This window comes from Rhinopithecus roxellana, chromosome 10 (assembly GCF_007565055.1).
Source record: "Rhinopithecus roxellana isolate Shanxi Qingling chromosome 10, ASM756505v1, whole genome shotgun sequence".
Taxonomy (NCBI): domain Eukaryota; kingdom Metazoa; phylum Chordata; class Mammalia; order Primates; family Cercopithecidae; genus Rhinopithecus; species Rhinopithecus roxellana.
The window spans coordinates 54,964,887-54,991,037 of NC_044558.1; the positions used below are offsets into that span (position 1 = coordinate 54,964,887).

General features: G+C 50.9%; 3 protein-coding genes across 11 annotated transcripts in view; 1 reads left to right on the top strand and 2 right to left on the bottom strand.

Annotated features, from left to right (window-relative positions):
- The window catches only part of SLC39A5 (solute carrier family 39 member 5), an 8,634-nt gene extending 588 nt beyond the window's left edge, over window positions 1–8,046 (bottom strand). Inside the window, exons 1-12 of one of the 4 annotated variants that reach the window (XM_030939127.1) lie at window positions 7,961–8,046; window positions 7,629–7,706; window positions 7,186–7,255; window positions 6,524–6,881; window positions 4,581–4,764; window positions 2,502–2,664; window positions 2,161–2,330; window positions 1,788–1,928; window positions 996–1,092; window positions 742–906; window positions 477–557; window positions 148–338 (exon numbers count right to left, since the gene is read on the bottom strand). In XM_030939127.1, coding sequence (XP_030794987.1) covers window positions 148–338; window positions 477–557; window positions 742–906; window positions 996–1,092; window positions 1,788–1,928; window positions 2,161–2,330; window positions 2,502–2,664; window positions 4,581–4,764; window positions 6,524–6,810 — 1,479 coding nt within the window. In that variant the 5' untranslated portion in view covers window positions 6,811–6,881; window positions 7,186–7,255; window positions 7,629–7,706; window positions 7,961–8,046. Of the gene's footprint in view, window positions 1–147; window positions 339–476; window positions 558–741; window positions 907–995; window positions 1,093–1,787; window positions 1,929–2,160; window positions 2,331–2,501; window positions 2,665–4,580; window positions 4,765–6,523; window positions 6,882–7,185; window positions 7,349–7,628; window positions 7,707–7,960 lie in introns of those variants that run through there. The other 3 variants (XM_010377801.2, XM_010377802.2, XM_010377800.2) reach the window with 3 other exon arrangements.
- A 177-nt stretch (window positions 8,047–8,223) lies between these two features.
- Window positions 8,224–13,450, bottom strand: NABP2 (nucleic acid binding protein 2). The gene is made up of 7 exons (XM_010377805.2): window positions 13,329–13,450; window positions 12,832–12,933; window positions 12,258–12,396; window positions 12,074–12,145; window positions 11,512–11,593; window positions 11,354–11,417; window positions 8,224–9,091 (listed from the first exon to the last, which is right to left on the bottom strand). Exons 2-7 carry the CDS (start codon window positions 12,908–12,910, stop codon window positions 8,892–8,894), a joined length of 636 nt encoding a protein of 211 aa, XP_010376107.1. The 5' UTR covers window positions 12,911–12,933; window positions 13,329–13,450; the 3' UTR covers window positions 8,224–8,891.
- A 2,669-nt stretch (window positions 13,451–16,119) lies between these two features.
- RNF41 (ring finger protein 41) overlaps window positions 16,120–26,151 on the top strand; it is a 32,137-nt gene continuing 22,105 nt past the window's right edge. For 3 of the 6 annotated variants that reach the window (XM_030939107.1, XM_030939108.1, XM_030939109.1), the window contains exons 1-2: window positions 16,126–16,306; window positions 21,354–21,538. The gene's annotated coding sequence lies outside the window, so the exon portion shown is untranslated. Of the gene's footprint in view, window positions 16,307–21,353; window positions 21,539–25,056; window positions 25,150–26,151 lie in introns of all 6 variants that reach the window. The other 3 variants (XM_030939105.1, XM_030939104.1, XM_010377806.2) reach the window with 3 other exon arrangements.

Genomic DNA, 26,151 nt, shown 5'->3' on the forward strand with positions numbered 1-26,151 from the left:
GTCTCTTGTTTCTCAGACTTTTGCGGGCCTGTGGTCTGACGCCCTTCCAGGAGCTAATGGTAGAGGCGGAGGGACTGCTACCTCCTTCTCCTCCCCTCCCACCTCCCCACTGCCCTTGTTTTCTCTGCTCTACCCGACATCTCTCACCATGTCCACAAGGGCCACATAGAGGAAGACCCCAGCAGTGACCCCAAACACCCAGGGAGTGAGGGGGACAGGGCCCAGGCTGAGCCCCACCCCCAGGACTGCACCCCCCAGTCCCAGGGCTCCAGACACAAGGCTCAGCAGCAGCAGCCGCCGAAAGGACAGCCCTGACCGGAGCAGCATGGCAAAGTCACCTGTTGGAGACAGAGGACAAGATGGGAGGGAGTAAGCTGGGGTGCCCCTCATCCATGCCACCCGCCAGCCTCCAAGCTCTACCCCTTGGAGCTGTCTCCTTTCTGGAGTCCACCCCGCCCTGTTCCTGCCATTCCTACCCAGTTCATGGGGCAGCTCGTGGCAGAAGACCGCTAAGGTGGTACTGAGGCCACTGGAGAAGCCATCAGAGAAGGCAGCACCTGGGGCCAACAGGGTTGGAAGTTGTCAGTCCAGAAGAAATGTCTCCTCAGAAGCAGGCTCCTGTGTTCTGTGGTCCTCCCGTCCTCTCCCCATTTTCTTCAGGGCCCTCTCCTAGCCCCAGCTGATAACTAGGAACCCTGGCCTCCCCTTGGACCTGCTTCCCTCCATTCCCACCCCTCACACCTATGGCCAGCCCATCAGTGAGGTTGTGTAGACCATCTCCCAGGAGGACCATCCACGTGATATCAGCGCCACCCTGGTGCCCATGACTGTGGCCTTGGTGCCCAGGAGGGGCTGGGGCTGGTGGGTGCTGGCTGTTCTGCTCCCTCTGGCCTTGAGCCCCTAGCTCTGCGGGAAGAACCACAGGACAGTGTTGGTGGCTGCAAGTAAGGACTGTGAGCTTGGAACCTACTCTTCAAATTTTCACCTCTAGTCACCTGGAGCTGCCTGTAGGGGCTGAAGGGCCATCCCACTGCCATTCTCCGGGTCCAGGTTTCGTGTTTCGAGATCCCTTCGTTTTCGCCTGCAGCATCTCTGAAATAGGAGGGTATCCCTCCTAGTGGAGGAGGCAGCAGAGCCAGGGACTAAGGGAAAGCCAGGCCACAAGCTGGGAAAATGAACACCTGGTTCCACCTCTGGCACCTGGGATGTTCTTTGGCCTCTACCTTCTTCCCAGGTTGGCACCTCCCCTCTGTTTCTTGTTGACTTGAGCTCAGAAGAGGATGCCATTTGGCCAGAAGTCCTGGGTCTGTGCTTAAGGAGCCCCTGCCCACTCCCTGTTAGCCGATAGGTCCTGCACACCAGGCAAATATCGGAGATCCAGGAGCACACACTGCTCCTCTCTTGGCTTTTTGACCCAGTTCTTTTTTTTTTTTTTTTTTTTTTTTTGAGACAGAGTCTCACTCTGTCACCTGGGCTGAAGTGCAGTGGTGCGATCTCGGCTCACTGCAACCTCCACCTCCCGAGTTCAAGCGATTCTCCTGCCTCAGCCTCCTGAGTAGCTGGGATTACAGGCATGCGCCACCACGCCCAGCTAATTTTATATTTTTAGTAGAGACGGGGTTTCACCGTGTTGGTCAGGCTGGTCTCGAACTCCTAACCTTGTGATCTGCCCGCCTCGGCCTCCCAAAGTGCTGGGATTACAGGCGTGAGCCACCACGCCCAGCCAGGCCCAGTTCTTGACTGGGACTCTGGTTTCAGCAGAAGGAGGAGAAAAGGGTATCACTCACTGGCCTGAGCCCTCGGTGCTGCAAAAGCCCCAGTATGTTCTCCAGCACAAAGAGCAGGAAGAGGCCTCCGAGCACTGACAGCCCCGGGCCCAGGTCCTCCTCTGGTAGTCCACCAGGTCCTGCGTGCCGCTCTCCTTGTGCCTGACAGAGAGAAGGTCAGGGCAGACCCTGGAAGCCCCTATACCCAACAACATCCCCTTGTGTGGGGGGTGGCAAGCCTTTGCAGAATGCTCTACTTGAAGGCAGCCGTGAGCTGAAGCCAGGATCCAGGAGTAGGATGTGGGAGCTGATGGAAAGGGGGAGGGGATGTCCTATGGCTGGGGACACCTTAGATCCATGGAGGCCAGAGGTTCAAAGAAGGGGCTTCACATACATGCGGTAGCAGGTGTAGCAGTGCATCCCCACAAAGAGTGCCCACGGCCAGGGCCCCCAGGAAGCCCAGCAAGGGCCGCAGTAGACGAGGTTCCAGGAGCCGCAGCAGCAGCAGGGATAGGGGAGAAGGGAGGCTGAGCAACAGGACTGCCAGGGCACTCTGAAGCAGGGCTGGGGAGAATCAGGGGCTGAAGTTAGGCCAGGGCAGGAGGAGAGTCCCACATGTAAGGTGGGGCAGAGAGAACACTACAAGGAGAGACAGGACCCCAGTGAGCCTCCTTTCTTGGCATGGGCCCCACTTCCAGGATTCAGGGAGCCCCCCACCCACTCCTACTTGCTGACCAGATAGTAGATCCCCTGGGGGTGCAGGGGCCGGAGCTCCGATGCAGACGCGGCTGTCGATCTGATAAAGCAGGGCTGGGCACAGCAGAGCAAACTGACGAGGGGTCAGAGGAGCAGCGGGACTCAGGCCAAAATTGACCAGCAGCTGGGAGCCGTTCAGACACTAGGGGAGTTGAGGTTCATACGTTGGAGAATCACCAGGAACTATGACTCAGATCTTTAACACTTGGCCAGGTGCGGTGGCTCACACCTGTAATCCCAGCACTTGAGAGGCCCAGGCGGGTGGGTCACCTGAGGTCAGCAGTTCTAGACCAACCTGGCCAACATGGTGAAACCCTGTCTCTACTAAAAATACAAAAATTATCTGGGGATGAGCCGGGTGCGGTGGCTCAGGCCTGTAATCCCAGCACTGTGGGAGCCTGAGGCAGGTGGATTGCCTGAGCTCAGGAGTTCGAGACCAGCCTGGGCAACATGGTGAAACCCCATCTCTACTAAAGTACAAAAAATTAGCTGGGCATGGTGGCGTGCGCCTGTGATCCCAGCTACTCAGGAGGCTGAGACAGGAGAATTGCTTGAACCCAGGAGGCAGAGGTTGCAGTGAGCTGAGATCACGCCAGTGCACTCCGGCCTGGGCGACAGAGTGAGACTCCATCTCAAAAAAAAAAAAAAAAATTAGCTGGGGATGGTAGTGAACACTTACAATCCCAGCTACTTGGGAGGCTGAGGCAGGAGAATTGCTTTAACCCAGGAGGTGGAGGTTGCAGTGAGCCGAGATCGCACCATTGCACTCCAGCCTGGGTGACAGAGTCACACCCTGCCTCAAAAAAAAAAAAAAAAAAAAAGATATTTAACAGCTGTCCTTCCATTGCATAGACTCCTGGGTCTCTCCCAGGGTCCCCTTTGCTCCTACCGGCAGGTGTCTTGGGGACTGGGGCCAAGGGTACTTATAATCAACGTGTATTAATTATTAGTAAATATTCAGTCAAATGCAGGTATTCAATTCGATGCAAACTGGGTGCTAGTGAGCATTGTCATCATTTCCCCCCCGAAACCCTGATCATTTCATTCATTTCATTGATTTGATAAATGAAGCTGGTTGGAAAACTAGAGCTCTCCATGCCAGAATCTTAAAAGGGAAAAGACCCTAAAATGCCATCTAACCTCCCTCTCAACAGCCCTGTCCGATGTTCATCCGGCCTCAGCTTGAATGCTTCCTGCGATAGGGCACTCACTGGACCTCCATCAGGGTCAGGCAGCTTTGTCTGCCCTCTGGTGTAAGTAGAACATATTATCTGTCTTTCTGGATGAAGACAGCTATCCATTCCCTGCAGTTCTCCTCTCCAGGTGACCATCCAGATCCTACCCTGGGCTGCTTCTCTAGATTCTCTGCTTTGCCATCTATTCCCCTAAACTGAGTCTTGGAGCTCTGGATATGGGCTCACCTGCTCTGATCCTAGAGGGAACATAGTTCACTGTTGAAATAGCATCCCCTAAGACCACAATGGAATTTTTTTTTTTTTTTTTTTTTTTTTTTTTTGAGACAGTCTTACTCTGTCACCCAGGCTGGAGTGCAGTAGTGTGATCTCGGCTTACTGCAATCTCTGCCTCCGGGGTTCAAGCAATTCTCCTGCCTCAGCCTCCTGAGTAGCTGGGATTACAGGCATGTGCCACCGTGCCCAGCTATTTTTTTTTTTTAGACGGAGTTTCCCTCTTGTTGCCCAGGCTGGAGTGCAAATGGCACCATCTCGGCTCACTGCAACCTCCGCCTCCCAGGTTCAAGCGATTTTCTCACCTCAGCCTCCCAACTAGCTAGGATCACAGGCACCCGTTACCACGCCTGGCTAATTTTTGTATTTTTTAGTAGAGATGGGGTTTCACCATGTTGGCCAGGCTGGTCTCAAACTCCTGACCTCAGGTGATCCACTCACCTCGGCCTCCCAAAGTGTTGGGATTACAGGCATGAACCACCACACCTGGCCCATGTTGGGATTTAAAAATAAAACAAAAAAACTGATTATTTAAACATTTCAGGCCATCTAATCCCGTGGCTCCTAACCCTTTAGAGACCATCAGACTCACATCCTCATTCAGGTGGTCAGCCAATGAGTGGTCCAGCAGCAGAAGCCTGTGAAAGAGGTCCAGGCCCGAGGGGGCTGGCCCACGGGGTAGGTGAGGGGCCTTTGACTCTTCCAGGTCACCCCACCCTGAGGGACCCAGAGGCATCCCTGCCCAGACATCCACACTCAGCTCAGGGTTCTGCGGCCTGGAATGGATGAGACAGCAAGTCAGCCTCCCTTGTGTTCTCTATCAACCCGCTTTGAGAGGCTCCCAGGGAGTTTAGGGGGAAAGAGGGAACTAGCCACTGATGGGAGATCCTGGGACCCAGAAACCATGGAATGTCATTCTTAGGAAGATCTGAGAGTTGTCCATTTTCTGCCACTGGGGGGACAGAAAAAAGAAGGACAACGAGCCGGGCGCAGTGGCTCACACCTGTAATCCCAGCACTTTGGAAGGCCAAGGTGGGCGGATCACATGAGGTCGGGAGTTCGAGACCAGCCTGACCAACATGGAGAAACCCCATCTCTACTAAAAATACAAAATTAGCTGGGGTGGTGGTGCATGCCTGTAATTCCAGCTACTCGGGAGGCTGAGGCAGGAGAATCGCTTGAACCCGGGAGGCGGAGGTTGTGGTGAGCTGAGATTGCGCCATTGCACTCCAGCCTGGGCAAAAAGAGCGAAACTCCGTCTCAAAAAAAAAAAAAAAAAAAAAAAAAAAAAAAACGGAGAACAACCAAAAGGGCTACGAATGGCCAGGCACGGTGGCTCCCACCTGTAATCCCAGCATTCTGGGAGGCTGAGGTGGGTGGATCACCTGAGGTCGGGAGTTTGAGACCAGCCTGACCAATATGGTGAAACCCCATCTCTACTAAAATTACAAAAATTAGCCAGGCATGGTGGCATGTGCCTGTAATCCCAGCTACTCAGGAGGCTGAGGCAGGAGAACTGCTTGAACCCGGGAGGCGGAGGTTACAGTGAGCCAAGATCACACCACTGCACTCCAGCCTGGGCGACAGAGCGAGACTCTGTCTCAAAAAAAAAAAAAAGAAAAGAAAAAAGAAAGGGCTGCCAGGTGCGGTGGCTCATGCCTGTAATCCCAGCACTTTGGGAGGCCAAGGCGGGCAGATCACCTGAGGTCGGGACTTCGAGACCAGCCTGACCAATATGGAGAAACCCCGTCTCTACTAAAAATACAAAATTAGCTGGGTGTGGTGCACATGCCTGTAATCCCAGCTACCAGGGAGGCTGAGGCAGGAGAATTGCTTAAACCTGGGAGGCAGAGGTTGCGGTGAGCCGAGATAGCGCCACTGCACTCCAGCCTGGGCAACAAGAGCAAAACTCCGTCTCAAAAAAAAAAAGAAAAAAAAGAAAAAGAAAGGGCTACGAATTTGGAGCCAAATTAGCCCAGAGACACTGAACAGTGATACTAAGAGCAAGAAATTTAAGGGCTTAGAGATTTGGAGGAGGAAAGAATTAGAAGGCAATGGAGGTCTAGGGTGGTGGCTCCCATCTGTAGTCCCAGCACTTTGGGAAGCTGAGGCAGGCAGATCGCTGAGCTGAGCCCAGGAGTTTGAGAACAGCCTGGGCAACATGGCGAAACCCTGTCTCTACAAAAAATTTTAAAAATTAGCCGAGAGTGGTGGTGTGTGCCTGTGGTTCCAGCTGCTCAGGAGGCTGAGGTGGGAGGATGGCTTCAGCCTGGGAGGCGGAGGTTGCAGTGAGCCGTGAATATGTCACTGCACTTCAGCCTGGGTGACAAAATGCAACCCCCCGTCTCAAAAAGAGAAAGAAGGCAATGGAGGCATGAGAGGTATCGAAGAGATACCAAGGAGCTGAAGAATTACAATTCTGAAGAATTTGTAACTCCAGGCATCTCGTGAGGAAGCCAGAACGAGGCAACTGGGAGCAAGCACTGAGAGAACCTGGGGGATGTGGCCCTGTGGAGTGGAGGAAGGGGTCAGTACCTGTGCGTGGAATTGTCTGCAGCTGGGGGTGCAGCCCGTCCAGTCAGAGGTCCATGCTGTCCCAGGCGAAGCCCCTGAACTCGGCCTAGCCCCAGGCTGTGGAGAAGCCGCGCCAAGCCCCCTGCAGTCAGCGTCCCATTCTCTCCATACAGGCCAAACAGCTGGGCCAGGTAATGGTTCTGCTCCTGCTCAGCAGGGCCCAGGTTGGGGACTGAGCCCCCTACCCAGCCCAAGACGACCCACACACAGAAGCCAGCCAGCAGATGACTCACTGGGGACCCCATCATTGGTGAGGGGAATGGCTTAGGGTCTCAGGTTCTGGCTCCTATTCTCCCTGAAACATCCTGAGGACTGTGCCCTGGAAGAAGAACAAATGGCCTGGAGTTGCTGCTCTGCTCTCCAGCTCGGGTCCATGGGGGAGCCAGAGCTCCTTACACCTGTTCCCCACTGAGTCCAGCAGTAGCCCCTACTGCAGCCTTCTTTCTCCCTTCACACTGCCTTCTTTGGGAGCAGCCTCTTGTTTGCCGGTTCCTAGAGCACTTCCCTGACTCGGAGCTCTCCCCATACTTCATCCAGAGCTGACTGTCCATTCCTTGTCCCCTAAACCCCACCCCTCAACTTTGCACCACCTCTTTATCCCCCCTTAATCCCCAGGGCCTCACCCCTACTGGCAATGCAAGAGCTGTCACCTCAGGTCCCTTGTTAGATCTTGCCGTTGATGTTAAGCAGTTCCTGAGTCAGGGAGGGGGGAATCCAGGCTTAGCCTCCAGGTGTCCAGGTGGATCGGAGGCCACGTCACATAGAAGGCTGAGATGGACACGCACCCCCTCCTAGCCCACCTGCCTTGGGGCGGGGTCAGGGGTGGGGCCAGTGTGTGAAGGCTCACATAAGAGAGGAGTTAATGGTTCACTGGTCTCTGGGGTGGGGGTCAAAGGTCAGTCTCTGCTGGGCCCCTGAGTAGGGAGGGGCCACCCTCTGCCCTGGGAAAGCCACATGGCTAAGGAGAACCTGGGCCTAGTCTTTTTCGTCTTAAATAATTCACCCCATCCTTAACACAGTTAGTACCATTTTAGCCCTTTCCCGCATGTACTTCCACCCCACCTACCTTACATCTGGCACTAAACTTCATCTCCAACCCCCATCCCCATATTCCTTGGGAAGGTTGGACCCAGGTGTCCCTAACCTGGGGAGGAGGGGGAAAAGGCAGATCAGTGGCAAGCCCAGATGCATGCATGGGAAATAAACTGTTTTTAGCAATTTCTCACCCCAAGAAGAGAAAGAGCCAGAGCTCTAGGGATCAATGACCAAGAAAGGGGAAGCCCTGTGGGGGAGAGGAAACAAGGATCTGGGCTCCCCTCTGATGTCTGACCTGGCCTAAAATCAGGCAAGCAAAGTCTGATAGGGGTGACTGGTCCAGGGGGTTGAGGTTGGCATTACCTGATCGCAGGAGACAAGGACACCCAGAGGAAGGGGGACACAGCCTTCTTGGTTCCAGCTGGGGGGGTAGGCAGGCAGGCGGGCAAGGGTCACCTGCAGGGAGGGGGTAGGGGAGGGACACTACCTTAAAGGGGCAGGTCTGCTTTGCCTGGGCCTCCTTACCTGTAACCTATCTTCCTTCCACCTTCTAGAGACACCCCACCTTCCCAAATGCCTAGTTGCTAACCTCTTCCTTTTCCCACAAAAAGCAAAGGAGTCCAACACAGAGTAGAATGGTTAACATTTATTAGGAAGGAGAGATTTCAGTTAGACTCCCATGTCTCATACAGAAGAAACAGATGGTAACTGCCATTTCTTTCTTTCTGGACACCTGGAGGCTAAGCCTGGATTCTTTTTTTCTTTTTTTTTTGAGATGGGAATTTCTCTCTTGTCGCCCAGGCTGGAGTGCAATGGTGCAATTTCGGCTCACCATAACCTCCGCCTCCTGGGTTCAAGCAAGTCTCCTGCCTCAGCCTCCCGAGTAGCTGGGATTACAGGCATGCACCACCACGCCTGGCTAATTTTGTACCTTTAGTAGAGATGGGGTTTCTCCATGTTGGTCAGGCTGGTCTCGAACTCCCGACCTCAGGTGATCCACCCACCTCGGCCTCCCAAAGTGCTGGGATTACAGGCGTGAGCCACCGCGCCCAGCCAGTAACTGCCATTTCTAAAGAGGAAAGAGAGCAGGCAGAGGGTCCTGACTCCCAGGGGACAGCTAGTTCAGCTGGACAATGAGGGAGTATGAGATTAGGGTGGATAAGAACACTGCTCACCACCCCTCCACTGAAGTTCAGTGGCTAAAATACTGCTACACCAGCCAGCCAGTGGAAGGCTATCTTGCTCTCCAGGAGACACTTGGGATGTGGTGGTGGCAGGAAGAAAGAATGTCATGCTATCTTTTGCTGCTCCTCCGGGTTTCTTTGCCGTTACTAACAGGGTTGCTGGAAGGGCCAGGTGGGCCTGCAGGTGTGTGGTTGGGCTGGCTTCGAGTGATTCGGGTGCTGGGCGGGTGGGAGGGAGTATGAGGGGGATGTGGGCCACCACCAGGACCTGTTGGGGCACTCAGTCCATTCCCATTCTGGCTCTCAGAGGCTAGTTGTGGGAGGAGAAGAAACAAAGGAATTAGTTAACATAGGAGAGGGGTCCATCTCAAGGCCTGCCTGCATCCCCCAAAGAGTGGCACAGTCTTCACCATGCACAACTGCGGTCTTAATGCCAATTGGACCAAATGCAAAAGACTGTGGGCTGTAAATATGAACGAAGCTCCAGAGAAGACTCACATGATCATTTGGGAAGTTGCTACATGAACCTCGGTATGATATTTTTCTCTTGTATTTATCTCACTATTATTGGGAATCAGACCTAGAATTAGCTGTTTAGTTCTAGGCTCAAGGATCTCTGACAAAAATGCCCCTTTACTGGGCCAGGCGCAGTGGCTCACGCCTGTAATCTCAGTACTTTGAGAGGCCGAGGTGGGTGGATCACACGGTCAGGCATTCGAGGCCAGCCTGGCCAACATAGTGAAACCCCGTCTCTACTGAAAATACAAAAAATTAGCTGGGTGTGGTGGCGGGCGCCTGTAATCCCAGCTACTCAGGAGGCTGAGGCAGGAGAGTCACCTAAACCTGGGAGGCGAGGTTGCAGTGAGCCAAGATTGCACCATTGCACTCCAGCCCTGGCGACAGTGCGAGACTCCATCTGAATTAAACAACAACAACAACAAAAGCCCTTTTACCAAAAGTGATTATAAAACTGAAGAAGCATGGCAAGGGGAAGGGCCTGAAATCTCTGCGTTAAAATATGAGGCACTTAAAAAAAAAAGGTGTGTATGTGTGTACCATAATGATAATGTTCATTTTGGAAAATACAGATAAGCATAAGTGAAAACATTATTACACATAATCTTACCCACCAAAGATAATAACAAGTCACATTTTTGTGTATATAAATTTTTATTTTTAAATTTTTACTGTTTTAGAGATGAGGTCTCAGTTTGTCACCCAGGCTGGAGTGCAGTGGTGTGATCATAGCTCACTGCAGCCTCAAACTCCTTGCTCAAGCAATGCTCCTGCCTCAGCCTCCCAAGTAGCTAGGACGATGGGTGTGTACCACTGCATCTGGCTTAAATTTTCAATGTTTGACTGAAGCCAGGTGTGTGGGATGATTTCTTTGAGCTCTCATAATTCTGGACATACCACTATCATTGAACTTAACCATGGCATATTATAATCATTATCTCTCTCCTGTATAAACCACAAGCCCCTAAAGGTAGTGTTTTATTCTGTGGCAAATAGAAGGTGCTCTAGAAACATCTGTTACATGAAGGCATAGGCTTGCTTCTTGCATGCAGTAGGGCACTATGAACCCTAAATAGCATGGAAGTTATAGCCTAGTGGTTCTTTTTTTTTTTTTTTTTTTTGAGAAACAGTCTCACTGTTGCCCAGGCTGGAGTGCAGTGGCATGATCTCAGCTCACTGCAACCTCCGCTTCCCAGGTTCAAGCCATTCTCCTGCCTCAGCCTCCCAAGTAGCTGGGATTACAGGCTCCTGCCACAACATCTGGCTAATTTTTGTATTTTTAATAGAGATGGGGTTTCGCCACGTTGGCCATGGCTGGTCTTGAACTCCTGACCTCAGGTGATCTGCCTGCCTTGGCCTCCCAAAGTGCTGGGATTACAGGCGTGAGCCACTGCGCCTGGCCAACCCAGTGGTTCTTAAACCATATCTCTGCTGAACCCTGCTGCTTCACTGGACTAAGATATCTGCAGCCCATGGCTGGGTGTGGTGCTCACACATGTAATCCCAGCACTTTGGGAGGCCGAGGCGGGCAGGTCACCTGAGGTCAGGAGTTCAAAACCAGCCTGGCCATCATGGTGAAACCCTGTCTCTACAAAAATTAGCCAGGCATGATGGCAGGTGCCTGTAATCCCAGCTACTCAGGAGGCTGAGGCAGGAGAATTGCTTGAACCCGGGAGGCGGAGGTTGCAGTGAGCCAAGGTCACGTAATTGCACTCCAGCCTGGGTGACATAGACTCTGTCTTAAAAAAAAAAATTAGCCGCGCATGGTGGCAGGTGCCTGTAATCACAGCTACTTGGGAGGCTGAGGCAGGAGAATCACTTGAGGCGGAGGTTGCAGTAAGCTGAGATTGCGCCATTGCACTCCAGCCTGGTTGACAAGAGCGAGACAGTCTCAAAAAAAAAAAAAAAAAAAAAAAGAGGGGTCTGGGAGAATTGGGTGAAGGAGGATATACTGAGAAAAGAGAGCTTTGGAAAAGGAATGAGGGAAATGCATCTTTCTAGGCTGAGCAGAGTGGGAGAGTTAGGAGGACCAGTGGATGGAAGGGAACAGATTTACCTGGAGAAGCAGCAGAGGGTCCAGTGGTAGGCTGGGAAGCTGAAGAGTTGCTGTCATTCTGCACCTGAAGGCACAGATTACGTATTCAGATCCTGCTCCCTCCCATGCTTCTTGTCTTGATCTGCCCTCCTTTCCCACCATTGTGCCACAGGACTCACCGCCTTGTTGGGTGCCTGCTGGGTGCTGTACTCTGGATTTGGCTCACTGAAGTTAGGAACCTCAGAATAAACCATACAGAATCTGCAAGGGGAGAAAGTAGCTAAAGCCTTGGATTCATCCTCTGAGCCACTGCTGGAGGCCTCAGAAAAGTGCCGATAGGTTGGACGTGATCACTCACATCTGTAATCATAGCACTTTGGGAGGCTGAAGCGGGAGGATCGCTTTAGCCCATGAGTTTGGGACCAGCCTGGGCAACATGGCGAAACCCCGTCTCTATAAAAAATACAAAAAAATTAGCTGGGTGTGGTGAAGCACGCCTGTAGTCTCAGCTACTTGGGAGGCTGATGTGGGAGGATCACCTGACCCTGGGAGGTCAAGGCTACCGTGAGCCGGGATCATGCCACTGCACTCCAGCCTGGGCGACAGAGACTGTTTCTCAAGAAAAACAACAACAACAGAGAAAGTCCAGAAATAAGGTTTGGAGTACACACCCTATGCTGCCTCCTTGCAAACCCCTTTGCCCTGGTGCTTCTTGGTCCCAATCCCCAAGACAGCACTTACTCTCCAATCTTCTGCAGATCACCCCCACGGCCAGTATATAGTGTCAGACAACCTTTGAAAACTGAAGCGTACCTACGGGACCAAAAAAAGCAAAATTCAGAGTACTCAGAAGTGTTATAGGGACTGTTAACCCCATCTTGATTGTTGTTGCCTTTGGAAGGCCAGAAGTCACCAGCTGGCTTACCCTTTGGTGAGCCGGATAATGTCCCCAGGCTGGATCAGATTGCCGACATCATCCCAGACAGAGATATTGATGCTGCCTGTTTTGTCCGCCACTTTGCAGGTCCGAACCTCATGCCCGTCCTTTGTCTTGGTCACTCGGCCTGAACAGAACAGATAAATCGAGGTGGGAGGATGGTCAAATAAATGGGGTGGTAGCTGTCAGAAGGATGAGATATTGGTGGAATGAGGGAAAAGGTGTACAAGCAGGGGAAAGGCCAAATCCCTGGGGCATAAGGGGTTGGGATTGTGGAAGGGGTGGTGGTGGGGGTGGAGGTGGGAGTTCAGGGGCCAGCACCATGGAGAGGGCCCTGAGTGGAAAGAGGCCTGTGGCACAGGAGGTCTAGATCTGGCAAGAGTTCTAGCTACCCTATAACTGACTGCAACTTTCTGTCCCAGGGTCGAAGAGAGAGATTGGGAGTGAGGAGTGTCTTGCAGCTTGCCTTGCCATCCCCATAGCAAGTTAATAAAGCAGACAGCGTTCTTCCCCTCCTGCCCCCCACCCCAATCCCGCCAACCCGCCACCCCAGTATAGACACCTGTCTCCAGCACAATGAAGATGAGGTTCAGATTCTTGAGCCCAGGTTTGATATCCTTCACAAAGGTCTCCGTCGTCATGCTGCCCGAGCCTCGTCACCCCACTGGATGGGGAATAAAAGATGAAGGCTTAATGCTTGAATCATTTGCCCCCATGCTCCACTTCCCAAGGCCTACCTACCCCATTAGGCCAGGGTCAGGCAGCCTCAACCCCTCTAACGCTTCTAAAAGATTTAAAAAGAACATCCCTGGAGGCCTCCAACTTCAAGATCAGAATTTGGGGGTCTCTGGACAGGCTGCTTTGGGGCTGGAAGGCCCCCTGCCGGGATGCTCTTTTAGTCTCAAGCCCTGAAGTGGCGGAGCCGACGGAGACAGGAGTAGGGAACCCGGTGCAGAGCCAGGGAGTAGAAGAATCCTACTGGCCAGACCTTCCCGAACCCTCATCTCGACAACCCGGGACTCGCTCCATGCCCTCCCCTGCCCGCCGCCCACCACCCACCCAGCCAGCCGGCAGGACTGTGCACGCCGCTGAGCAGCCCGCAGGGGGAGCCGCAGGCTGCGCGGCCGCCGGATGCTGCCTGGTGGAACGCGGGAGTGCGGCCATTCCCGGAAGTTTCCCCCGGCTGGCTTCCTCCGGCCAATCAGCACCGCCCGGGCGCGCCCTGCGTCCCGCCGCCTGCCCTGCCCAGCCAATCGGGATCAGAGACTCGTGCGCCGCGAAGGGGGTGAATTTCAGGTATTAAAGGAACCTTGGAGATAGTTGGCTCTGCAGGGGGAAAGATCCACCACTAGAGGGCGCACAGGGCCCTAATTTTTCTTAACTTGGCTGAGGAGAATGCACTTAGGCTCTAAGACGTTTCTTAGGCTCTAAGAGTGACACAATGGGAAAAGGAGCAAGGGTTTCGGAATCTGGCGGACAAAAGTTTGAATCCTGGCTCAATGCTTCACTTCCTTTCTCGACTATTTAAACATATGTAATTCCAATTCCGCTAGGCGCGGTGGTTCACGCCTGTAATCCCAGCAGGTAGGGAGGCATAGGCTGGAGGATAGCATGAGTCCAGGAGTTCCAGACCTGCCTAGGAAATATAGCGAGACCCCATTCTCCACAAAAAGGGAAAACAAAGACAAAAAATATGTAATTCCATCTTACGAAAAAACGGAAGTTATATTTTAAAAAGTGCCTTGCACACAGTAGGCACACACGGTTTCCTCCCTTTTTATTGCTCTAACCCTTATCTTTGTTCCTGATTTGGGGTTCTCATCTTTAAGGCACTATCCAGCTTGGTCAAGGTCTCTGGGAAAAGTGGCATTTATACCAGAGACAAAAGGCAGGCTCACCCTTCTTGGAAGAGATGGAACCTGAGGCATAGAGAGAAACATTTGTTAGTCCCTCTTTTTTTTTTTTTTTTGAAACAGGGTCTCGCTGTGTAACCCAGGTTGGAGTGTAGTGGTGCAATCTTGGCTCACTGCAACCTTTGCCTCCCTGGCTCAAGCGATCCTCCCACCACAGCCTCCGTAGTAGCTGGTACTACAGGTTCACACTACTATCCTCGGCTAATTTTTGTATTTTTGTATTTTTTTTTTTTTTTTTTTTTTTGTAGAGACAGAGTTTCGTCATGTTTCCCAGGCTGGTCTCAGGCTCCTCAAGCGATCCGCCCACCTCGTCCTGCCAAAGTGCTAGGATTACAGGCGTGAGCCCTTGCACCTGCCCGCAAAGGAGTCTTGCTCTGTCTCCCAGGCTGGAGTGCAGTGGTGCGATCTTGGCTCACTGCAACCTCTGCCTCCCGGGTTCAAGCGATTCTCCTGTGTTAGTCTCCCTAGTAGCTGGGATTACAGGCGCCCGCCACTACGCCCGGCTACTTTTTTTGTATTTTTAGTAGAGACGGGGTTTCACCATGTTGGCCAGCCTGGTCTCAAACTCCTGACCTCGTGATCCACCCGCCTCGGCCTCCCAAAGTGTTGGGATTAAAGGCGTGAACCACCGCGCCCGGCCATACTACTATTTTTTTTTTTTTTTTTTTTTTTTGAGACGAAGTCTCGCTCTGTCGCCCAGGCTGGAGTGCAGTGGTCGGATCCCAGCTCACTGCAAGCTCCGCCTCCCGGGTTCACGCCATTCTCCTGCCTCAGCCTCCCGAGTAACTGGGACTACAGGCGCCCGCCACATCGCCTGGCTAGTTTTTTGTATTTTTTTTAGTAGAGACGGGGTTTCACCGTGTTAGCCAGGATGGTCTCGATTTCCTGACCTCGTGATCCACCCGTCTCGGCCTCCCAAAGTGCTGGGATTACAGGCTTGAGCCACCGCGCCCGGCTCATACTACTCGTATCTTACTTGATCGCAGAGTCCCTCTAGAGGACGGCAGAAAGGAGGCCTGAAACTTTAGTTCCTTTCGGGACCTGTTAAATTGTCCACAAAAGGTAGCTAGCTCTGTATTGTTGTGTATAAACAAATTACATAAAGATATGTGTGTGTATATGCGTGTATTAATGTGCATTAGCATTTACTTAGCCAATGTCCACAATAAATACCATACTATTTAATACCAGATTAGCCTAGGAAGTCATGTAATTGTAATGCCTTGGTTTGCTTAATTAATCCCCTATCTTCTCATGGAGCTCTTTAGGCTCCACATTGACTTCCCTTGGATCCCAGATTCTCTACTGCCCACATCCCCAACACCACGGTGTTGTAAGCTAAGGAAATCAAACCCCAACTCAGGAAGACGGAAATTTTTTCTCCCTTCCTTCCTTCCTCTTAGGTGTTTCAGGGAACTCCACAAGTGTTGGAGGAGCCATTGTGGATACAGCAGGAGAGCGCCTGGGAGAGAGGCAGACAACCCATTGAGCACCCCAGATCTAAGCTTTGTGGTCAGACTCCCTCACTCCCCACCCCGCGGCCGCCTTGTTACGAAGCTCTATAGGATGCTGACGAGGTCTCTGGAAAAGGGAGAGGGGCCGGACCCGCAGCAGGTCACGCTGCAGGTCTGCCTCTCCGCAATGATCTCGCACCAATCTGCGTCAGCTCTAAGACACAAGTCACCTGCACCCCTCCAAAGCGAAGCGTGGCCGGCCAGGCCCACACGTTCTTGCCGGGAAGAACACAGAGTTCGCCCTCCCAAATGACTGTACAGTCCTGGCTGGGCCTATAGAGACTCTAGACTAGACTTCCGGTCTAGAGCGGAGGCCTGGCCAGCCTTCGTCCCTCCTGGTAGGCCGCTCGTGGCTGGTAGTGTAGGGGCTGAGTTAAACAAAGAGGCGGGGTTTGGTGACGAGCTTCCGCCGGGTTGCGTAGCAGCGGTGGGCGGGGCAAAGGATCCGTCTGAGAAGGCGACGAGTGGTCGGAGTCTTCTTTCCCCTCCTTCCCCTTTCCCTTCCCTACCCGGGAGAGGCTAGGACCCGGCACCAGGGCACTGCTGTGGCCGCTGCTGCCTCAGCTCCGACTGGGTCAGGTTGCGGAGACTCCAGGCCGCTTCCAGGGCGGTGCGTACTGCGCCTGCGCGATCTTCCACCTAAAAGAGGGTGTGGGAGGGGAGGAGGTGATGTCCCAGGGGTATTGGGGCGGGGGGCTGAAATACTGGGGTTCAGAAGGAGGGATGGTGGTAGAGATAAAAATGTGGGCAGGGAAGCAGCACTGGCGAGGAGTCGGGAGGTGAGACGGGGGCCCTGGAGATTGGGCTGTTGGGGAAGGTCCGTTGGAATAGGGGAGCTTTGAGAAGTGCGGGAGGCGGCCGGAGCTAGCTGGAGGACCGGCAGCCGCGGACCTGGGGGAACAGCGTGATGTTTAAATGGGCAATGATTGACGGGCCAGAAGGGGAGGAAGGGAGCATTCCGGGGGCCAGCCTGGGCAGGGGCGGTGGAACCTAAACCCCCGCCCTCCAAGCGCCATAGCTGGCTCCTCTCCCATGCCTTGTCTTTGGCAGCCTTGTCGTCTCATTCCTTCCCTGCTCCTCACCCCCTCCCAGCCTTCCATGAAGGAATCTCACATTCTTCACATCCGTGCGCTTGGTTTGCAGCCTGGCTCTCTGACAGGTTTCACACACCACACACTGGAAGGCCTTCCCTAACTCAGGACTTTGGGAAATTGGGGGGTGGGGAGGAGGGGGCCAGAGGCAGAGCAGAAAGCCAGGAGGGGTGAGGGCGTTTTGCTTGAGGGATTGACAGACTGCTTCTCTATTCAGAAACTTCATTTCACCTAATAGCAAGTGGGGCTGTTAATGAGGCCACTGTTCTTAGTGACTGGCCCGTGATAGTGTTATCCTTTTCTATAGAGGGGTTTTAGAGTCTCACAATAGGGCAAGAGGCTGATAGTGTCGTTGGCTGATAGTTTTGCCGCAAATAAGAATGGAGTGGACTAGTGGTAGAGAATGTGAGTGATGCAGTGTTACTACCTTGCACGTCCAGCTGATCGACCTGTGGCTAGGCCTACCTTCTAGTAAAAAGAAGGAACAAGCTTCTTTCAAGCATTTCCTCTCCGACTCTCAGTATTCTAAATTTATTTTGCGTTATGTATATTTTTTTGAGACGGAGTCTCACTCTTATCACCCAGGCTGGAGTGCAGTGGCACAATCTCAGCTCACTGCAACCTCCTTTTCCCGGATTCAAGCAATTCTCCTGCCTCAGCCTCCTGAATAGCTGGGATTACAGACACCTGCCACCATGCCTGGCTAATTTTTTGTATTTTTAGTAGAAATGGGGTTTCACCATGTTGCCAGGCTGGTCTCAAACCCCTGACCTCAGCCTGGCACGGTGGCACACGCCTGTAATCCTAGTACTTTGGGAGGCCGAGGCCGGCAGATTGCCTGAGCTCAAGAGTTCGAGACCAGCCTGGGCAACACGGTGAAACCCCGTCTCTACTAAAAATATAAAAAATTAGCTGGGCATGGCTGTGTGCGCCTGTAGTCCCAGCTACTTGGGAAGCTGAGGCAGGAGAATTGCTTGAACCCGGGAGGCGGAGGTTGCAGTGAGCTGAGATTGCGCCGTTGCACTCCAGCCTGGGCAACAGAGTGAGACTCTGTCTCCCCACAGTTCCCCCCCCCAAAAAAAAACAACCCTGACCTCAGGTGATCGGTCCACCTCGGCCTCCCAAAGTGCTAGGATTACAGGCATGAGCCACTGCACCTGGACTTATTTTGTATTCTGTTGCTACAAATAATCTTACTTTAGGATAACAGTATTCAGTATCCTTTCATATTTATTTATTTATTTATTTATTTTTGAGACAGGGTCTCACTCTGTCACCCAGGCCGATGTGCAGTGCTGCGATCTCTGCTCACTGCAATCTCTGCCTCCTGGGCTCAGTTGATCTTCCTGCTTCAGCCTCCTCACAAGCCAGGACTACAGGCACTCATGCCACCATGCCCGGCTAATTTTTGTTTTTTTTGTAGAGACAAGGTTTCACTATGTTGCCCAGGCTGGTCTCAAACTCTTGGACTCAAGTGATCCACCCACCTCGGCCTCCCAAAGTGCTGGGATTACGGGTGTGAGCCACTGCGTCCAGCCTCCTTTCATATTTATTTCATTTGATTTGCAGGACAGTATGTATAAGGGGTGTGCGTGTGTGAATACGTGTATACACATACACACATATAGACACCTTATATTAGGCCGGGCACAGTGGCTTACGCCTGCAACCCCAGCACTTTGGGAGGCCAAAGGTGGCGGATTACATGAGGCCAGTCTGAGACCAGCCCAGCCAACATGTTGAAACCCCATCTCTACTAAAGTATAAAACTTAGCTTGGCATGGTGACACGTGTCTGTGATCCTGGCTACTCAGGAGGCTGAGGCAGGAGAATTGTTTGAACCTGGGAGGTGGAGGTTGGCATGAGCTGAGGAGATCGCATCACTGCACTCTATCCTGGGCGACAGAGCAAGACTCCATCTCAAAAAAAAAAAAAAATAAGCCAGGCATGGTGGCTCACACCTGTAATCCCAGCACTTTGGGAGGCCCAGGCGGGCAGATCACAAGGTCAGGAGATCAAGACCATCCTGGCCAACATGGTGTAACCCCATCTCTACTAAAAATACAAAAACTAGCTCGGCATGATGACGCACACCTGTAGTCCCAGCTACTTGGGAGGCTGAGGCAGGAGAATCGCTTAAACCCTGGAGGCAGAGGTTGCAGTAAGCTGAGTTCCTGCCACTGTACTCCAGCCTAGCGACAGAGCAACACTCTGTCTCAAAAAAAATATATATATATATCTATATAAAATATATATAATACTTCTATATATTATATATACATTATATTAATATATGAGGCAGGTCTCATTTTTCTCTACTTGACAGTTGAAGAAACAGAAAAACTACAGCAGGGTTACTTGACTTGTTTAAATGTGTACATTTATGGATGGGCGCAGTGGCTGGTGTCTGTAATCCCAGCACTTTGGGAGGTTGAGGTTGGAGGATTGCTGGAGCCTGTCCAGGAGTTAAAGACCAGCCTGGGCAACGTGTCCAAACCCCGTCTCTACCAAAGATACAAAAATTAGCCAGGTGTGCTGGTGTGTGCCTGTGGTCCCAGCTATTTGGGAGACTAAGGTGGGAGGATTGCTGGAGCCTGGGAAGGCAAGGCTGTAGTGAGCTATGATCATGCCACTGTACTCCAGCCTGGGCAATAGAACAAGACCCTGTCTCAAAAAATAATAATAAAAATAATAATTTATGTGGGCCGGGTGCAGTGGCTCACACCTGTAATCCCAGCATTTTGGGAGGCTGAGGCAGGTGTATCACCTGAGGTCAGGAGTTTGAGACCAGCCTGGCCAACACAGTGAAACCCCGTCTCTACTAAAAATACAAAAATTAGCCGGCCATGGTGATAGGCGCCTGTAATCCCAGCTACTCTGGAGGCTGAGGTAGGAGAATCACTTGGACTTGGGAAGCGGAGGCTGCAGTGAGCCAAGATCGCACCATTGCACTCCAGCCTAGGTGACAGAGTGAGACTCTGTCTCAAAATAATAATAATAATTTATGTGAAAGCACTTTGGAAACATAAAAGCAGCAGTCCCCAGCCTTTTTGTGAAAGATAGTTTTTCTACAGATGGTGGGTGAGGGGATGGTTTTGGGATGAAACTCTTCCACCTCAGATCATCAGGCATTAGATTCTCATAGGGAGTGGGCAACCTAGATCCTTCGCATGTGCGGTTCACAATAGGGTTCATGCTTCTGTGAGAATCAAATGCTGCTGATGATCTGACAGGAGATGGAGCTCAGGCCTCAGTGCTTGCTTGTTTCCTGCTCACCTCCTTTTGTACGACCCAGTTCCTAATAGGCCACAGTCTGGTACTGGTCCATCTGGGGATTTGGGGACCTCTGCATTAAAGCATCATCCTGTACACATAATGTATTATGGATCTATGCATTTGTGTGTGTGTGTGTGTGTGTGTGTGTTTTCAGTTGGAGTCTTGCTGTGTCGCCCAGGCTGGAGTGCGATGGCACGATCTCAGCTCACTGCAACCTCCGCCTCCCGAGTTCAAGCGGTTCTCCCTGCCTCAGCTTTCTGAGTAGCTGGGATTACAGGCACCCGCTACCACGCCTGGCTAATTTTTATATTTTTAGTAGAGATGGGGTTTCGCCGTGTTGGCCAGGCTCATCTCGAACTCCTGACCTCAGGTGATCTACCCTCCTCGGCCTCCCAAAATGCTGGGATTCCAGGCGTGAGCCATCGCACCCGGCCGGACCTGTGCATTTTGTACTCACAGATTTGGAATCATTATTACTGGTAGTTATGTGCACTGAATAAAAGAATTGTAAATTTCCAACAACTCCTCTTCTCTGCTTTTCCTCTTGTCCTTTTCTTTCCCCCTCCCAACTATGTTCAGATCTACTGGACCCTGTATGTGTGCTTCCTTAGCTTGTGAGCTCCCTCCTTAGAAGGTAGTCTTACTTGCCTAGCACTGAAAACTTAGTGGTTTTTTTTGTTTGTTTGTTTGTTTTTTGAGACGGAGTCTTGCTCTGCCACCCAGGCTGGAATGCAGTGGCCAGATCTCAGCTCACTGCAAGCTCCGCCTCCCGGGTTTATGCCAGTCTCCTGCCTCAGCCTCCGGAGTAGCTGGGACTACAGGCGCCCGCCACCTCGCCCGGCTAGTTTTTTGTATTTTTTTTTTTTTTTTTTTTTTTTTTTTTTTTTTTTTTTGAGACGGAGTCTTGCTCTGCCGCCCAGGCTGGAGTGCAGTGGCCAGCTCTCAGCTCACTGCAAGCTCCGCCTCCCGGGTTCACGCCATTCTCCTGTCTCAGCCTCCCCAGTAGCTGGGACTACAGGCACCCGCCTCGTCGCCCGGCTAGTTTTTTGTATTTTTTAGTAGAGACGGGGTTTCACCATATTAGCCAGGATGGTCTCGATCTCCTGACCTCATGATCCGCCCGCCTCGGCCTCCCAAAGTGCTGGGATTACAGGCTTGAGCCACCACGCCCGGCCGAAAACTTAGTGTTTAATGGAGTTGTCTCATACTCTCCAACCAACTGCCAGATCTCCTTGCCAAGTGGAGGTAGTTCTCCTGACTCTCCTTTCTCTTCCTTATTTCTATTACTAGAGTACTCCTGATTGTGACATCACATTCATCCCCTGGGTGATGGAGCTTGTCACTGGGAAGGAAGACTCAGTCGGAGAATAGCCAACAAGATGGGTTACTGGGAGAATCTCTTCAGTGGCACTGAGTGGAGGCATCAGGGGGTTGGAGCCTTGTGAACAGGGAACCTGCCCCCCAACAGTTGAAAGGTAAAGTGCTTTGATTCAGAATCCCATTCCAGGCCTCAACCCTCTTCTCTGTCACTTGGGATTCCTTCTGCCCTTGAAAGCCCAGTTCTTAAAACTTCTTTCTGCAGAAACTTTCTATGATTAATCTGTACCATTTGTTCTTTTCTGTATATTTTACAACTTACATTAATTATTAACTTTTACTTGTTAAGTATTTGCTTAATACGTTTATGTGTTTTTTTCCTATGTACTCATTGAGCTCAAGCCTATACCTTAGTTTGAGGACAAGAATTATGTGTTTCTTCTTCTTCTTTTTTTTTTTTTTTTTTGAGACAGAGTCTTGCTCTGTCGCCTTGGCTGGAGTGCAGTGGCACAATCTCAGCTCACTGCAACCTTCACCTCCTGGATTCAAGCAATTCTCCTGCCTCACCCTCCCAAATAGCTGGGATTATGGTTAATTTTTATGTTTTTAGTAGAGATGGGGTTTCACCAGGTTGGTCAGGCTGGTCTCGAACTCCTGACTTCAGGTGATCCGACTGCCTTGGCCTCCCAAAGTGCTGGGATTATAGGTATAAGCCACTGTGCCCAGCCATGTATTTCTTCTTTATGTCTCTATTGATAAGGAGATTACATATTTAGGATGATGAAGTTTGGGGTAACCACACAAATAGTGCTTGGAGCTGCTGACCAACTGGGAGGTCATTTCTGGCCTTTAATGCCTGGCAGGCGTCTTTTTAGACATTAGATGAGTTCTTGAAGAATTATATGCCTTCTGGATTCTTTTGTAAATTGAATAAATTAAAACTAAAGAGACCTAACTTTAAAATCCCCATGTGGTTAATTCAGTATGATCCACAGCATTCTGGAATTAGACAGAACCTTAGAACCACTCATCTCACAAGTGAGGAAACTGAGTTCCGAAGAGGGGAAGTGATTTCAGTCTAAGGGTTCTTTTGCTTAAGTAAAAAATATCTCTTCCGTTCACGTAAAAAGTCAAGAGCTGCTTGGAGAGAGCAAGGTCAGTTAGTGTTAGAGCCAGGATACTTTTTTTAACATAATTACCCATTAATTTATCTTTTTTTTTTTTGAGACAGAGTCTCGCTCTGCCACCCAGGCTGGAGTGCAGTGGCTCATGGTCTCTGCTCACTGCAAGCTCCGCCTCCCGGGTTCACGTCATTCTCCTGCCTCAGCCTCCCAAGTAGCTGGGACTACAGGTGCCTGCCACCACGCCAGCTAATTTTTTGTATTTTTTTTTAGTAGAGACGGGGTTTCACCATGTTAGCCAGGATGGTCTTGATCTCCTGACCTCATGATCTGCCCGCCTCGGCCTCCCAAAGTACTGGGATTACAGGTGTGAGCCACCGCGCCTGGCCCCATTAATTTATCTTTTTTATCTCTTTTTTTTTTGAGATGGAGTCTTGCTCTGTCGCCAGGCTGGAGTGCAGTGGTGCAATCTCGGCTCACTGCAGTTTCTACCTCCTGGGTTCAAGCGATTCTCCTGCCTCAGCCTCCCGAGTAGCTGGGACTACAGGCATGTGCCATCACACCCAGCTAATTTCTTGTATTTTTATTAGAGACAGGGTTTCACCATGTTGGCCAGGATGGTCTCGATCTCTTGATCTCGTGATCCACCTGCCTCAGCCTCCCAAAGTGCTGGGATTACATGCGTGAGCCACCAGTCCGGCCTATTTTTGTTTTATATGCTCAATCTTAGAATCTTAGAATCATAGAATTTATAGAGCACCTTAGAACTTATGTAGCCCAGGATGCTTCATTTCATGTAGGGAACTGAGGCCCAGAGAGGCCAAATAAGTTGTCCAAGGTCGTACATTTGGTTAGTGATAAAGCTAGAACTAGGACTCGGGTTTCTGGATTCCTAACACAGTTTTTTGTTTTTTGTTTTTCCAGAACTATTCACTGGGAGACAGGGAGATATGATGAAATGTTTTAGAGACACCTGTGAGATCCTTTGTCAGCTAATTTTTTGACCACATTGAAGTTTCTGGGAGTCATCTGTTTCCTTAGATCAGGGCAGGTTATGGGGCCCTTTCCCTATGTGTTTAATTGTAGTGATCAGAGCTGGAGAATCCTCAGACCTCTGCACCTTTGTTGTATGCAGGGCATAGAGGAGAGAGAATGGTAGATGGGAGACTGCATACTTATACCTGACTTTTGCCCTTATGTTTTTGCCACAAAATTGATGGCAGCATGCCCAGCTACCCAAAATGTAAATCATGGGTTAGAGTGACTTCTCTAATGGTTCTCTAAGCATGTGTGCATGAATGAATGTGCATGGTTTCATCTACGCTTATGGGTTCAAGAAATCCTGAATAAGTGAGGATAAATGTCCTTTAGGAAAAATGTGAGTTCCTAGCTTTCTCTAGTGGGAGACCAGAGAAAACAACCACAACAGTAAGTTAAAAGAGCATAGAAAGGGGTCTGATAAGGCTCTTTTTTCCTTCATAAAAATTATTCTACTATAATGCTGACCGGGAATAAAGAGATATCCCAGTATAACACTGAGGAGGTAAAGTAGCATAGTTATCTGTTTTGGATTTGGCCTATGGAATAGGAGACTGGAAGTGCAGTTTTCATTTTGGGTTTAGTATGGTCAGATAAGGGAGGTTGGCAGAACTCTTGTAAGGCCTCAAGGGACACTTCAGTGCCACTTCAATTCAGCTCCCCAAGTTTGAGTAAAACCTCCTAAGGCCTTTTCCTATCCTACACCCAAGGACAATATCCAGGAAACTGCTTCCAGTGGCTGTGGTCACTGGCTATGACTCTTGAGGTCCCTGTGATTTCAGGTTTACTAAGGGCTTCTGCCCCAGGGCAGTGAGCAGCTGAATTATTTTGAGGCATCCCCTCTGGAATGATAACCTTTCCCTATGACAACCCACTGCAGTGTTAAGAATCCCAGAGATTAGAAGGAATAGTCAAGTAAACCTAACCTGACAGATTGAGATTGTCTGCCTGGGGGCAGTGCAAGGCAGCCTAGTCTAGAGCTGACTTCCAAGGTTGCATATAACCATGTCAACATTGGTTTCCCATAGATGACAAATAGGAGATACCCTAATCAGATTAGAAATCTAAATTTCCCCTTAATTCTTTTTTTTTTTTTTTTTTTTTTTTGAGACGGAGTCTCGCTCTGTCACCCAGGCTGGAGTGCAGTGGCCAGACCTCAGCTCACTGCAAGCTCCGCCTCCCGGGTTCATGCCATTCTCCTGCCTCAGCCTCCCGAGTAGCTGGGACTACAGGCGCCCGCCACCTCGCCCGGCTAGTTTTTTGTATTTTTAGTAGAGACGGGGTTTCACCGTGTTAGCCAGGATGGTCTCGATCTCCTGACCTCGTGATCCGCCCGTCTCGGCCTCCCAAAGTGCTGGGATTACAGGCTTGAGCCACCGCGCCCGGCCAATTTCCCCTTAATTCTTAAGGCCACATCCCTGAAAGGGTACAGTTATAAAAAGGTGAATAAAGCAGAACCTCCAGAAAGATAAAGAGGGGTTTAGTTTTAGGAATAACATTGTTTATCATCTCTGCAGTTTTGAAAATACTGACTTTATGATGGCAACCTTACAGCTCCTAATTTGGCTGGTGGGTTCCCATACCCTGTGGCCATCTCTGCACCAACTCAGGCAAGTTCTTTTCTGTTTATTTTGGGGGACATGGGATCTCCTGAAATCCCATTAAGAAAAATTTTCAGAATTTGTGTTCCTCCTCAAGACAATATTATTAGCATTGCTTTAAAATGAAAAGACGGCTGGACACAGTAGCTCACGTCTATAATCCCAGTACTTTTGGGAGGCTGAGGTGGGAGGATCACTTGAGCCCAGTAATTCAAGACCAGCTTGGGCAACATGGTGAGACCCCATCGCTATTAAAAAAAAAAAATACACCAGCTGGTATGGTGGCGCACACCTGTAGTCCCTGCTACTCAAGAGGCTGAGTTGGGAGGGTTGTTTGAGCCTGGGAGATTGAGGCGGCAGTGAGCCATGATTGTGCCACTGCGCTCCAGCCTGGATAACAGAATGAAATCCTGTCTTTTAAAAAAAAGAAAAGAAAAGAAAAAATATACAATGAAACGTAGTACAAGCTCTAGGCCTATTTTCTTTCTTTCTTTCTTTTTTTTTTCTGGAGACAGAGTCTCTCTCTGTTATCCAGGCTGGAGTACAGTGGCTTGATCTTGGCTCACTGCAGCCTCCACCTCCCAGGTTCCCACCATTCTCCTGCGTCAGCCTCCCAAGTAGCTGGGACTACAGGTGCCCGCCACCACGCCCGGCTAATTTTTTGTATTTTTAGTAGAGACGGGGTTTCACCGTATTAACCAGGATGGTCTTGATCTCCTGACCTCATGATCCACCCGCCTCGGCCTCCCAAAGTGCTGGGATTACAGGTATGAGCCACCGTGCCCGGCTTCTAGGCCTATTTTCTACATTACCTCATAGCAACAAGGAGAAGAGTTTAATTTTTTTGTTTCTTTTTTGAGACAGAGTCTTACTCTGTCACCCAGGCTGGAGTGTAATGGCCCGATCTCAACTCACTGCATCCTCTGCCTCTTGGGTTCAAGCAGTTCTCCTGCCTTAGCCTCCTGACTAGCGGGGATTACAGGTGCCTGCCACTATGCCTGGCTAATTTTT